Source organism: Macrobrachium nipponense, chromosome 1, assembly GCF_015104395.2.
Source record: "Macrobrachium nipponense isolate FS-2020 chromosome 1, ASM1510439v2, whole genome shotgun sequence".
NCBI lineage: Eukaryota > Metazoa > Arthropoda > Malacostraca > Decapoda > Palaemonidae > Macrobrachium > Macrobrachium nipponense.
The window spans coordinates 72,213,536-72,228,535 of record NC_087200.1 but is presented as its reverse complement, the minus strand read 5'-3'; the positions used below and the strand labels follow the sequence as shown (position 1 = coordinate 72,228,535).

Sequence of the window (15,000 nt, the reverse complement as noted above, 5' to 3'; positions counted from 1 at the left end):
AAGCCTGGCAGTTCTTCCAGTTTCGTCTTATAGTCTTTTAATATTACCACAACTAAATGGGATCAGTACTTATGTATTGATGTGTATATTTGGTCCGAAAGCATTGATATTTAATTCAATATTACAGATGTCTCTTGCTTTAAAGAAAAATCAAAAGATATTTTATGCATCGTCCACCTTGATAGAAAGGACACCATATCTATATATAAAACCAGTAGATCAACTTGGGGACATGGGAACGTGCCTTAAAGTGAGCATAGTTCATTAAATGTGATCAAACGTCCCAATCCCAAGACCAGACACTCTCTCGTCAAGGCCAGTGTCTGTTTATTTATTCGTAAAGCGATAGCTAGAGAAAGGCATATTCTAGACCTATACGATTACATCAGAGGGAATTCCATATATTCACTTACTTCACTGTGAATACTTGGATACTTGATATGTTCCTATACATGGATAATATTAATGACCTAAGCCTAATCACCTAAAAATATGATGCCAATTTTTAACATATTTCTGTTCGTGTTTTATTCGATTAAAAGGGGCAAATTTTTATGGCCCATTTATGAACTTGTATTTAATACGCTTTAATTTTGGTTGCTATTTGCAATAAACTTCTAGGAAAAGATAAATGGAGGTAAAAAGAGAAGTCCAATGATTGAATTGCTTTCATGAGACGCTTTGGGATCAATTCACAGTGTATGCACATGTCACTGTTTAGGTCATATGCAGGTACCTGTATCATCAAACAATAAATATTTTGGTGTTTTCATTTCTCCAGTAAGAAAGAATTGCTTTGTGCATAGTTATAAAAACATGCAAATTACTGAGCAGTATAATGGTTCTATTCTAGAATATCACTAAGAATATCTCACGTTTCCTTGATGAAGACATAAAAAATTAAAACAAACAAATGACACATTTACTCACGTTTCCTTGATGCCAAAAAAATAAGAACAACGATACATATTAAGTCATACAGAGTGCAGACGATTAAGAAAACTCGAAATATTCTTTCCCCAATACGCAATAACTTCGGCAATCTGAATACAACATGAAGACAGACACCCCTCACGGATGCAAGACATCACAATATTTACCGAGTTACCTGACGCTCTCTTGGGAAGCCCTAGATGACGTCACAGCTATCACGGACTTTCACTTTCGTTGGCGATTAGATGACCTGGGAGACCCAAAACTGTTTTTCTTTGCCTATTTTTCTTTTTTTTCTTTTTCATTTGCTTCTCCCGGACATTCGTTTGGCTTTGTTTTTCTCATATGATGACTGACCTCAACACCATGGCTTGTACTAAAGTGAGAATATCCTGTGTCGTATCTTTAGTCCCTGGAGATCGCTATAGAATATTTTACAAGTCTGTTTACTTTTTATATCGTTCATTCCTAGTTAGAATTGTCAAATGCACATATAAATAACCAACGGAAAAACTGAGGGGGAGTCCATGAACCATTTGCTCTCTCTCTCTCTCTCTCTCTCTCTCTCTCTGTCTAAAAGTATTATTCATCAACACTTAATGAATGGAATTCGTCTGACCGAGCTAGTAAATCGAATGCGAAACTTGCGAGTAATGTGCGATATTCAGCTGGAAATAGAACACGGAGAGCTTCTCTCTCTCTCTCTCTCTCTCTCTCTCTCTCTCTCTCTCTCTCTCTCTCTCTCTCTCTCTCTCTGAAGCAATACTGAAATAATTGTCATTTTCGTACTGTATTAGAATTTTTTTTACTTTCTAACACAGCTCTCATATTTTCACATAAGTTCATCAGACAAATCATGTCGCTTTTTCCTAATAACTTTCCCTTAGTCATTCAGATAACAAGTAAGATCCACTGCTACAACGCATTTTGCTACATGCTCCAAGAAGTAGTGGAAGAAAGTAAGCGAGTCATATAGGAAAACTGTTCATTAATATAATGAACATTATATAAGATATATATATATATATACTATATATATAGATATTATATATATATATATATATATATATATATATATATATATATATATATATATAGTTCAAAATGAAATGACATTGCTACGTACTTTCGTGTATTTGAAAAAAAATGTTTGTACCCCGAAGATGTGTTGATTATATGAAAGTACCTGGTACTCTGTCATTTCATTTTCAACATTCTTAGTGGCTTCAGCTAATAAACAAAATCACTTGCATACTTTTGTGTTTCCTTAGTATGTATATATATATATATTATATATATATATATATATATATATATATATATATATATATATATATATATATATATAAAGTTCAAAATGAAATGACATTGCTACGTACTTTCGTGTATTTGAAAAAAAATGTTTGTACCCCGAAGATGTGTTGATTATATGAAAGTACCTGGTACTCTGTCATTTCATTTTCAACATTCTTAGTGGCTTCAGCTAATAAACAAACTCACTTGCATACTTTTGTGTTTTCTTAGTATGTATATATATATATATATATATATATATATATATATATATATATATATATATCGTGTATATATGTATATATATGTATATATGTATATATATATATATATATATATATATATATATATATATATATATATATATATATTGCGCGTGTGTGTGTGTGTGTATGTATATATAAACAAGAGGCAAATGAGGTTATATCTCTTTGTAATCTTTTGATTTAGTGAACGCTAATTGTTGAAGTAATAACGACAGCTGAATCTGGGGAGAGAGAAGAGAGAGAGAGAGAGAGAGAGAGAGAGAGAGAGAGAGAGAGAGAGCCTTTTCGACGTTGTACATACTACTGTGTTTTGGGAACCGGCCAGAATACACGGAATTTCCTACTGAGGAAGATGAAGCAATCCATTTCCTCATTCACGAGGGAGTTCCGGTTCGAGCCTTTTGCCACTTGCAGCGCTCACATCCGGTATACGCTGCCGCTTCTCCTTTCATTTTTGCACTGACATATAATGCGAGGTCAGATTCGCTGGGCATCACTGACACACCCAGCAATCTGCAGCAAAGACCATGGCCTACACCACCGTCTCCCCTTTCGTGTACCACCTCCAGGAGGGACTGAAGAACTTCGACCTCACCAATTGGATGCGAAGCTTCGATCTGGCCAATTCCATCAAAGACCTCGACCTGAAGACTTTCGGCTTGTTGGGTCTGGTTGTGGTGGCTGTCATCTTTATCGCGGATCTCTTCACTAAATCTTATGGTCCTTTCGGGAAAAGTCTGGCCTTTTCAGCTGCCGATGCCTGGCAGAGAAATAGGCAAAATGTTCGTTTCGATAAATTCGGCAGAGATAAGTAAGTTACTGCGGCGAATTTCACGTTGAATATATTCAAAATTGTCATTTAATTGATCAAAGGTTTTAGTCATATGATCACTGATTTCTCATTTGCTTAAACTATTCGCTAAATCATAGTAATGATTACATAAATTCGCTTTAATCATACGTCGTAGGAATTCCTATTGAGTTTTCTAACAGTTTTAAATAAAAAGTACTCCGTGGTGCCATACTATATCTGCAAAAATTTATCTCCAATCACATACCAAATAAGACGATAATATTCAATACTGAGGCTAGACAATGAGTTTTAAGACTATGATTTATGTTTAAAGCTTTATCCTAATACCTAATTCTCTTTCCTCAGCCGTTCTCTGGAACCTGTGACCGAAATTCTGGATGCTCTGGCTGATGCTGTGAAGAAATGGGAGCAATCTGAAAGAAATGGGGCACAAGATCGATCCGCTTATGGCGGACGAAATCTCCATTAGTCTAGTTTTATAAAAAAATATATATAGTTTCAAATTTTGTGCAAGTTTATTTATTTGTTATTTATTGGTTGAAAAATATGTTTGCCGAGAAATATATCTAAAATAAGGCCTGCCTTTTTCTTTTGACTTTATTATATAGACGAGAATATCACACGATGGTGCAATCAATCTCACTACATACGATCCCTACGAATTTCTTCATTTGTTAGGATTAAACAAAATACGAACAAATATTAGTTTGGTTGGAATATTATCAAAAACTCCTTGGAGCAATCATTTTCTTACAGATGGGAATAAATGAATTTGAGACACAGCTTCAAGGAATGCGTTGAGAAAGCTTTCATTAATTTGATAAAATCTTCGGTCACTAATTTATTATATGCAAGAAACTGAGAAAAATACACCAGAAGGTTTGAGCTCTCAGGGATATTAGAAAAAAAAAGATAAATAACATACAATCTTCTTTGTTTTGAATTGGACTAATTTTCTTCAGTGTCCCGAGAAAATGTCTAATATCAATAGATTGTCGCTTTAATAAATTACAGGTAATGAGGCGATTATTGGTAAAGAGATAAAATCTTTTATCGCACAAACAATTCGAGATTTTTGTTTTTTGTTTTTGCACAGTCATTTTGCTAATAGCAATCGTGTATCCAATAAAACACAACAGAGAATTGCTCTGCGAAAACGCTTATAATGAGAACTGCGCCCAGTGTTGCCAGCCAAATTAAAAGCACAGGGCAAGACCATTTAAGTATAATTAACACGCAGGCGCCTTTTGTGCGAGTTTTGTTTTAAACACGGCGTGAATAGAGCTGATAATAATTTAATCATTGCATTCTGGTTTGATCTTCATTTCATCGCAAGAAAACAACTTTTTTCTAACCGTCACTAATATTTTTCTGCAGCTGGACAAGAACATCATATATTTTCTATGTATGAAAACAAGGCGTAATCCGGCCTCCAGCTTACTCGTGCTAAGTGATAAAATCTACGGTCAAATAGAGCGTTGTTTCATCAACGAAAATTAAAATAAATACGCTATATTTTATTAGAAACAATTGTTCTGTACTGTTTAACATGCAAGTTATCTATATTTGACATTTTCATTCTAATAAATAAATCATAAATATCCTATCGTAAAATTCCTGCATCTTTAACTCAGCGAGAAACACCTTTTCCAGACCTTTTTAGGTTTTCCATAGATCTTTCCTAACCCCCCAACAAGAGCAACAACAGCAAGAACAACAACAACAACAACGATAAGAAAGTTGTTTGTAGTCTTACTTCCCGAGTAAGCGAAAACCAGAAAACATAAACGTTCTGGCAATTAAGATTATATGCATTATATCAACAGCCTTCAGCGATCAATGAAACAGTATGTACCTCTGTCGCAAATATAAACGATATGCGAATATTAATCAACAATTAGATAAAGCCACATCTTGTCATCGAGAATATCAGAAACCAAATTCTGCAACGACTGTGTATATAAATTCTTAAACATTTCCACCTGAAATATTTCATTTTTACGCAGTTCATTTTTCATGATTGGCCCAGTTACAAAAAGAACTTTTTCTTGATAAACTTTGAGGGATAATAACAGTTCATCGTAACACGGTGAATATCCTCATTATTATCAATGTTTCCCGTGACCTTTTGTCTTAGAGGCGAAATAAACTTGTAGGTTCTTCAGCTTCGCAAATGTCATGTCAAAGGGGATCTCGAATTCAAGAGAATAGATTTATCACTTCAAAATAAAATTAAATTCCTGAAAATCATCAATCCCGAAAGTTAATGAATAATTGTCAGACTGCGCAGTTCCTAAACATACTAATATAAATACATTTAATTTATCATAAACGCATACACATACGGGGCACTAACGCATGGGCACTATCAAATCTTGAAAAAACAATAATTTACAGTGGTTTCCTTATATAAGGAACATGTGGCATTTTGATATTCACGTAACATTCCTGTACATTTAAAATTGTCTTCAGTATACTACGTCGGTCTTATTGAAATACTTGATGTTATTAACTTTACAAGAACGGCGCTTGGTTAATGTTAGAATAGTTTGTCAATAAAGTGTCATTGAGTACACTCAGCGGTTAAAAAAATTAATGAATATTGAAACTTCAACAACGGACAGTGATAGCTCGACAAACAGATAGTTACATACACAAGAAAAATCCTTAACATCAATGTAGTATGTAACAATAATGTGAATGCTGTCACAAGGTACCGATATAATTCACACGATAGACAATATGACCTGAAGATCTGGCAATATTCAGGCATATTCCTCACTCCTGCTCTGTATTTATTGCAAATTGCAAAAGGGTGAATAGAGATTATAAGCGACAGTACCCTCGAGTGAACCAGGGTTAAGAATGATGTAATGTTCATCCTTTCCTTTCTGGACGACCTTAGATATCCAGAGAAAGCGAGGAGAAACAAAGCACGTTCTATATGAAGAGCGTCCTTTACATGCTAGCATTCCCTACACCAGTGGTTCCCAAACTTGACCATACCCAGGACCCCAAGATATAAAGAGTCCCGGCCGAGGACCACAGCCAGTCTAAAATTATCATTGCCATACCATGATACCCAGTAGTATATTTAATATTTGAATGGTCCTGCACAAAGTAAGTATAAATAATTATATGAATTATTTTCTCTCTTTTTCTTATTGCTTCAAACTCAATACAAAGAAAACTTGGTGGAAACAGCCAGATTTTTTTTTTTAAATATTCATTCTTTTATAGTGTCGCGGACCCCCAATGGCCTTCTCCTGGATCCCTAGGGGTTCGCGGACCCCAGTTTGGGAGCCACTTTGGTTTGCAGTCTTAATGTGGCGAATATAAATATTCGTTCTAAAGCGAAATGTTTTATAATGCATTTAAAACTTGGCTGTTGGAAGTTCCATTGAAATTTCCATTTGACAATAATATGCTTTAATATGGCTTACATCAATACCAACCCAACAATACTAAGCGCACTAAAGCGACATCGTTATAAAACGCAACTTCATTTTCCATTTCATATGACAACAAGATGAGAAACATCTTTTTGACGGCTACTCAAATTGACCGGTAGCTTTCTCATCTATCTAAACCATAGTTCCGGTTAGTTAGTTTTTTTTAGATTTTTTTTATATATCTATCTTCTCGTTGTGACGTTGACAGTTAACCTCTCCTACATCCGGAGTTCCCAAGAATTCCCCGCCGCTGCGAGAGGAACCAAGGGTACCTTTCGTTTTCGCCCGATAGTAAAAAGCCAGACCAGCTACGTACACTAGGCATTACTAAACAAAACAACCACACCCCGAGCCCTGAGAACCATGGAATCGACCGCCGTCTCCTCACTCGGATACTACCTACAGGAGGGACTGAGGAACTTTGACCTCAGCCATTGGATGCGGAACTTCGATTTGGCGAGTTCCATCAAAGACCTTGACCTGAAGACTTTCGGTTGGTTGGCTCTGGTTGTAGTGGCCGTCGTATTTGTTGCTGATTTCTTTTCGAAGCCTTATTTTCCGCTTGGAAGGAGTCTGGCAGTATCGGCTGCTGATGCTTGACAGAAGAACAGACAACAAATTACTTTTGATAAATTCGGAAGGGACAGGTAATTGGATTTGTTTTGTAATTACTTGGCAAAACCTCAATAGGCCATGTTCCCCATTCAGTAGATCCTTAAATGGTCTTAGAAATAACGACTCTATATGGTAACATTTTTAAAAGGAAAATAATTAGATAATAAAGATGTTTAATACTAGCATTATTTAATGCTAAAATCTTTATTACGTAAAAATAACAGTTAATAAAAAAAAATCTTGTATTCATTAAGCGCCGAACTGAACGCACTCGGTGACCCTATTTTGATGCAAATTAATTTTTGTCTTTGAATTAATATTTCTGATTTCCTTTCCCCAGTCGATCCCTGGAACCAATGACCGAAGTCCTGGATGCTCTGGCTGATGCTATGAAGAAATGGGAACGATACGAAGAAACGAGCTTGACAAAGGATCGATCTTCCTACGGAGGTCGTGACCTTTGGCAGTCCTAATAATCAAAGGGATTCAAATGATCTTGTTCCGTTGTTCTTCAGTGTTTCTAAAATTCTAATCCCCTCGCCTGCTTGCTACCTATTTATTATGATATTATTTATGAATTATAAACAATAAGACCAACAAAAAAACTCGTTTTTGATCCATTTTGAATGACTTAAAGAAGGATATCAAGGCCTCATGGAAAAGAATAATGTAGTATACGTTAATGATAAGAAATAAAAAAATCGAAAAGAATGAAACGTGTTTGAATCATTAATTGTTTAACCCTAACAGAGAGAGATGAGAGAGGAGAGAGTTAGACGAGAGAGAGAGAGAGAGAGAGAGAGAGAGAGAGAGAGAAGTAAATAATCAAAGCCAGCAAAGGCATTATGAGTACGGAAAAGTTCATGCAATATATATATATATATATATATATATATATATATATATATATATATATATATATATATATATATATTATATACACATTTAATACAAGAATAGTAACAATAGTCCAGTGGCATATAAACATATACAAGCACTCGCAGGAAAGGTGAAAGGAAAATCCGGTATCTGAGAATTTTCCTTTCGCTTTTCCTGCGAGCCCATATATATATATATATATATATATATATATATATATATATACTATATACTATATATATATAATATTATTCATTTATAATACGCTTATATATGTATATTTATATACATATGTATAAATATACACATACATATAATGCATATATATATATATATATATATATATATATATATATATTATATACTATTCATTTATTATACGCTATATTAATGTTTTACATTTATATACATATATCAAACACACACATACACATACACACACACATATATATATATATAATATATATATATATATATATATATATAATATATATATAATATATATATATGTGTGTGTGTGTGTGTATATATATATATATACATATACATACACACACAATTACACGCACATATATATGTGGTGCGCGTGGTCTATATATGCGTATTTATAAATGTACATGAATGTCTTTTTTACTGCATTCTAACTCAGTTCTATTAAGTGTAAAAGACTCATAAAAACACTGTTTACGAGAGAAAACTAGTTTTGCGATTAACAGCTTGTAATCCAGATCACAGCCAATGATCAGGATAACAATATTTAATCGAAATATCTGGTTTTGCTACGAACTTTGTGTTTTAAGGGCTCTTAAGACTATATATATATATATATATATATATATATATATATATATATATATATATATGTGTGTGTGTGTGTGTGTGTGTGTGTCTGTGTGTGTGTTTTTGTGACTGTGTGTGTATGGTATGTATATATATATATATATATATATATATATATATATATATGTGTGTGTGTGTGTGTGTGTGTGTGTGTGTGTGTACATACATACATAGGCGTACAAATGAATCCCGTGATGAAAGGAGTATTTAATTTCCAGATTGTATGAGCTTCATGGAAAAGGAAGTCTTTATTACTGACCAAAGTGACCTTGCTATGGAGATTAAATATTTAGCATACTTGGCAACAGTACTTCTGTGACTGCTGAATTAAGTTATAAGGTATTATACAAGAAAGAGTGTGAATATAGGTAAGTAAGTATTTAAAACGCCAAAACAAGCCGAATAAAAAATCCCCAATTACGTTTTGTTCGATATGAAACAATAATTTTGAAGTAAAACTAAATACTTGCTATTCACATGATATTGAAAAAGAAAGAATGGGAATATGCTCCAAGCTAGTAACTGTAAGAATCATAGTTAAACAATATTTTAAGTATAAAATAATTTATTTTATTTCAACAATAAACTCTTGTCTCCGTAATATATTTCCTATTACTTTCTAACCTGAATTATCGTTCCCAGTGATAATTGCCTGCTATGAAACACCGAACCGTCTCGAAACAAAGAAAGTTAAATAAAAATTATATAGTCATAATTATTTTCAAAAGTCATACCGAAGGTCGCATATCCGTCGTAGTGTGGTATGTTACGCACTAAAACAAAGGGGTTAAGAAAGACAGGTTTATCTCGACATACCAGACATAAGCTATACGTTCTGTATAATCATATAATAAATCTAATGCGATTAGAATATTTGCAGGATGAATAGCTAGTACTCTCTTAGCAATTGAGTAATTTTGTTGCAATAAAACCAAAACTGAGTGACAAAAAAATCTAAAACATAAATCGGAGTCAAGCGTATGAACTGATAGAGTTGTGCTTTTATTCGAAACGTAATCTGCGCTGTTCAGAAGATAAAAACCGTAATCTAAACTTTTTCGATACCCGTCGTATTCCTGTCTCCTGTTCTGTATTTACTGCAAATTGCACAAGGGTGAGCAGCGATTACAAACGACAGTACCTTCGGGTGAATAGGGATTATAAATGAAATAACGCTCATCGTCTCCTCCCTAAAAAAAATCTTGGAGGTCCGAAGGAAGTGAGAATAAACAAGATACGGTCTCTATGAAGTTATTTCTTTAGCACATGTTCTGTCTCATGGTATGAAGCGAAATATACGGGTCAAGGTTGATATTTGGCAGGGGATTCTGGAAGACTACATGGAGGCGATGTTATTCATATTGACGCGAAATCTATAGGAAGGAGACATTACTCGTATTTACATGAAATCTATGTGGAGGAAATTTTATTTATATTTACGTGAAAACTATATGAAGGAGACGTTATTTATATTTACCTGATATCTATAAGGAGGAGACGTTATTTATATTTATATGAAATCTATACGGAGGTGACGTTATTCATATTTACGTAAAATCTATATGAAGACGTTATTTATATTGACGCGAAATCTATGAAGGCAAAAGCAATTTGTAAAAATATTGCTTTGTTCCCCCCCACAAAAAAATGTTTTACGTCGTAAATTACATGTGCAAAATCTAGAAAACAAATTATTCGATAACAACAAAACATATCCCGAAATATACTTGTTATTGCGATCTGTGACATAACAACGTTTACAAGAACAGGAAAACAAAACGGCAACCTCATGTTAATCAAATCTGGTTCTCAGTTCCACACGCTTCCAAATGGGAAAACATTTTTATTGTTTGGTGCTGAATTTGACACCTGGATTTGTCTTCTCACGCAACCGAAGTTCCGGTTAGTATTTCTCTCTCTCTCTCTCTCTCTCTCTCTCCTCTCTCTCTCTCTCTCTCTCTCTCTCTTCGTCCCCTTAATCTGGCAGTGACCCTTTACCTCAATATCCGGTGTTCACAGAATTCCCCAGGCCAAAAGTCGACCTCAGAGTACCTTTCATTTCTGTCCGGCCATATAAAGCCAAGTCGGCCACTCAGCGCATCACTTCGCAAAGCTCACTCACAGCGCCAAGAACCAACCATGTCTTCGACCGCCGTCTCCTCACTCGGATACTACCTGCAGGAGGGATTGAGGAACTTTGACCTCAGCAACTGGATGCGCAACTTCGATTTGGCGAATACCTTCAAGGATTTCGACTTGAAGACTTTCGGTTGGTTGGCTCTGGTTGTTGTGGCCGTCATCTTTATTGCTGACCTTTTCACGAAACCATTTTTCCCTTTGGGAAGAAGTCTGGCCGTCTCGGCTGCTGACGCTTGGCAGAAGAACAGGCACCAGATCACTTTCGATAAATTCGGAAGAGACAGGTAACACGATTTCTCCATCATTTATGATTATACGGTGCCATAAATAATGGTGCTTGAATCCTTTTTTTAGCCATCAGTTGACGTTATCGAAATATTATTGACTGATATTTTGATAATGCACCCTTGTGGCTAAAATTGATTAACGTACCATCATTTTTGCATCGTATAAGCGATTATTAACTACCACTTTATAGGTTCATATATATCAACCCCTAAATTAACCTCTAAATTATACATCAGCGAAAACCCTTATTTTCGGTTTATGATAAAGCATAAGTACAATTTTATCGATTCAAATTGTTCTTTATGAATAATATTCTAAATACATCTACTACACCATTCACTAATTTTTTTTATATTAAACTATCTACCTGAACTATATTCCTAATCTTAATTTCCTTCCCCAGTCGATCCCTGGAACCAGTGACCGAAGTCCTGGATGCTCTGGCTGATGCTGTGAAGAAATGGGAACAATCAGAAGAAACGATTTTGAGAAAGGATCGATCTTCCTACGGTGGTCGTGACCTTTGGCAGTCCTAATTATCTAAATAATTCAAATGATCTTGTTCCGTTGTTCTTCATGTTTCTATAATTTTATTCCATTCGTCAGTTTGTTACGTATTTATTATGTTTTGAATTATGGCATTGTTTTTTTATTATAAACAAGAAAACATACAAAAGACTCGTTTTTTAATTCCATTTTGAATGAATTAGTGAATGATTACAAAGCCTCGGAGGAAAAGAATTATGTATACGTTGATGACAGGGTATGAGAAAAAATCGAAAAAAATGAAACGTGTTTTAGTCACTAACTGGTTAAATCTAACAGAGAGAGAGAGAGTAGGTGTATCGCTGTAATATATAAAACAATGAAATCATCAGTAATTAAATCAAAGCCAGCAAATGCATTATGAGTATAGAAAACTTGAAACTTGATGCAATGCAAAAATAGGCATATATATATATATATTTATATGTATATAAATATATATATATATATATATATATATATATATATATATATATATATTTTATTCAGAGGAAGACGGTAAAAGACCACACTTCAGGAGGCTGTCTTTTTTTATTTTACCAACGTTTCGTAATTATGTACAGAATTACATCGTCTGGGCTGCCCATAAGAAAAGATAAAAACACAAGTGCAGTCTAAGAATTCATTTAAAATATAACAGAGTAAGAATGAAATAAGAATGAATTAAATAAAAACACATCATCTAGAGGTGATATAGTAAGGAGCTAAATGGAAAGAAACCACCACAATACGGAGTTAGGCTAGATTCAATTGGCTCACAGATGTATGAGTGTTCGACGATGGTACAAGTCGCTTTATAAACAACAACTCCAGGATTGTTAAATCTTGAATATTGGTAGTATGACCGATGACAACCAAATCTTTGTTCTCAATGTAGGTTTACCATTGTTTTGACTCGTTCCTGATATTGGAGTGCTCTGGGGTCGAGATTCTGCTACCTTCGGAAACTGACTCCCCGATGTGAATCAATACTCACCTCCAAAAGCCTACTGGTGGATCCCACATAAATCCTTGAAATACATATTTATAGATGACACCAGAGGACATATGAGGACACAGCTGATCCCTTATCTTAAAGAAAGATCCTATATTAAGAAGATTTTTTTAACTTAATTTGACTGATATGCTGGGATATGGTCATAAATAATTTGTGTGAATCTTTTTTGAAAGGTTAGGTCACGGATATATGGAACGGTTGCATAGGAACTAATTTTTTGTACAATTAGTACTTCTGGTCTTCTAGAGAAATGTTTATTTAGTGATTGATTTAACTTTCTATATAATAGTCTGGGTGGGGAACATTTACTTTATATTTATATATATATATATATATATATATATATATGTGTGTGTGTGTGTATATATATATATATATATATATATATATATATATATATATATATATATATATATATATATATATATATATATCTTATATACAAACGTGCAAATGAACCCCGTGATGACAAGGAGTATTTAATCATCAAAGTTTATTAGCATCATTAAAAATGTCTGTCCTTATTACTGACCAAAGTGACCTTTCTATCAAAGGTCACTTTAGCATACTTGGCAACATTACTTCTGTGAATGCTGAATTAAGTTATAAGGTAGTATACAAGAAAGAGTGTGAATTTAGGTAAATAATTATTTAAAATGCTAAATCAAGCCGAATACAAATCGCCAAATACTTTCCGTTCGATATGAAACACTTATTTTAAAGTATAATGAAATATGTATTTGCAATTCACATAACAGGTCGGTAATGCCACTCATTATATTAACTGGATATGGGAAATGGAAGAATGGGAATATGTGTTTCAAGCTTGTAACTGTAAGAATAATAATTAGACAATATTTTGTATATAAAATGAATGATTTTATTTCAACAATAAACTCTTGTCTACGTAGTAAAATATTTCCTGTTACGCGCTAACCTGATTTATCGTTCCTAGTGATAATTGTCTGCTATGAAACACCGAACCATTTCGAAACAAAGAAAGGTAAAATAAAAATGATGTAGTTATTATTATTGACTAAAGTCATAACGAAGGTCGCACATCCGCCGTAGCGTGGTATGGTAAGCATTAAAACAAAGGAGTAAAAAAACACAGGTTTATCTCTACATAACAGACATAAACTATACAGTAAGTCTCATCATATAATAAATCTATTGCGATTAGAATATTTGCAGGATGAATAGCTAGTAATCTCTTAGCAAATGAGTAATTTTATTGCATTAAAACCAATACTGAGTGACAAAAAAATCTAAAACATAAATCGGAGTCAAGCGTATCCGAAACGTAATCTGCGCTGTTCAAAATATAAAAACGTAATCTAAACTTTTTCGATACCCGTCGTATTCCTGTCTCCTGTTCTGTATTTACTGCAAATTGCACAAGGGTGAGCAGCGATTACAAACGACAGTACCTTCGGGTGAATAGGGATTATAAATGAAATAACGCTCATCGTCTCCTCCCTAAAAAAAATCTTGGAGGTCCGAAGGAAGTGAGAATAAACAAGATACGGTCTCTATGAAGTTATTTCTTTAGCACATGTTCTGTCTCATGGTATGAAGCGAAATATACGGGTCAAGGTTGATATTTGGCAAGGGATTCTGGAAGACTACATGGAGGCGACGTTATTCTTATTGACTCGATATCTGTGGGAAGGAGACGTTATTCGTATTTACATGAAATCTATGTGGAGGCAATTTTATTTATATTTACGTGAAAACTATATGAAGGAGACGTTATCTATATTTACCTGATATCTATATGGAGGAGACGGTATTCATATCTACGTAAAATCTATATGGAGACGTTATTTATATTGACGTGAAATCTATGAAGGCAAAAGCAATTTGTAAAAATATTGCTTTGTTCCCCCCCACAAAAAATGTTTTACGTCGAAAATTACATGTGCAAAATCTAGAAAA

The 15,000-nt window shown here is 33.9% G+C and overlaps 2 protein-coding genes across 2 annotated transcripts; both read left to right on the top strand.

The window, feature by feature from the left end:
* Nucleotides 1-3,000: 3,000 nt before the first annotated feature.
* LOC135220199 (uncharacterized) lies at nt 3,001-3,882 on the top strand. The gene is made up of 2 exons (XM_064257480.1): nt 3,001-3,303; nt 3,652-3,882. Exons 1-2 carry the CDS (start codon nt 3,020-3,022, stop codon nt 3,773-3,775), a joined length of 408 nt encoding a protein of 135 aa, XP_064113550.1. The 5' UTR covers nt 3,001-3,019; the 3' UTR covers nt 3,776-3,882.
* Nucleotides 3,883-11,209: 7,327 nt separating this feature from the next.
* On the top strand, nt 11,210-12,189 carry LOC135220197 (uncharacterized). Its single transcript, XM_064257479.1, has 2 exons — nt 11,210-11,515; nt 11,923-12,189. The coding sequence occupies exons 1-2, from the start codon at nt 11,232-11,234 to the stop codon at nt 12,053-12,055; spliced, it is 417 nt and encodes a 138-aa protein (XP_064113549.1). The 5' UTR covers nt 11,210-11,231; the 3' UTR covers nt 12,056-12,189.
* Nucleotides 12,190-15,000: the final 2,811 nt, after the last annotated feature.

What these genes read in the sequence shown, in the direction of transcription:
- LOC135220199 (XM_064257480.1), top strand. Translation starts at nt 3,020, where the DNA reads ATGGCCTACACCACCGTCTCCCCTTTCGTGTACCACCTCCAGGAGGGA. An exon ending in GATAAATTCGGCAGAGATAA is followed by an intron (nt 3,304 to 3,651) that starts GTAAGTTACTGC and finishes CTCTTTCCTCAG; the next exon opens with CCGTTCTCTGGAACCTGTGA.
- LOC135220197 (XM_064257479.1), top strand. Translation starts at nt 11,232, where the DNA reads ATGTCTTCGACCGCCGTCTCCTCACTCGGATACTACCTGCAGGAGGGA. An exon ending in GATAAATTCGGAAGAGACAG is followed by an intron (nt 11,516 to 11,922) that starts GTAACACGATTT and finishes TTCCTTCCCCAG; the next exon opens with TCGATCCCTGGAACCAGTGA.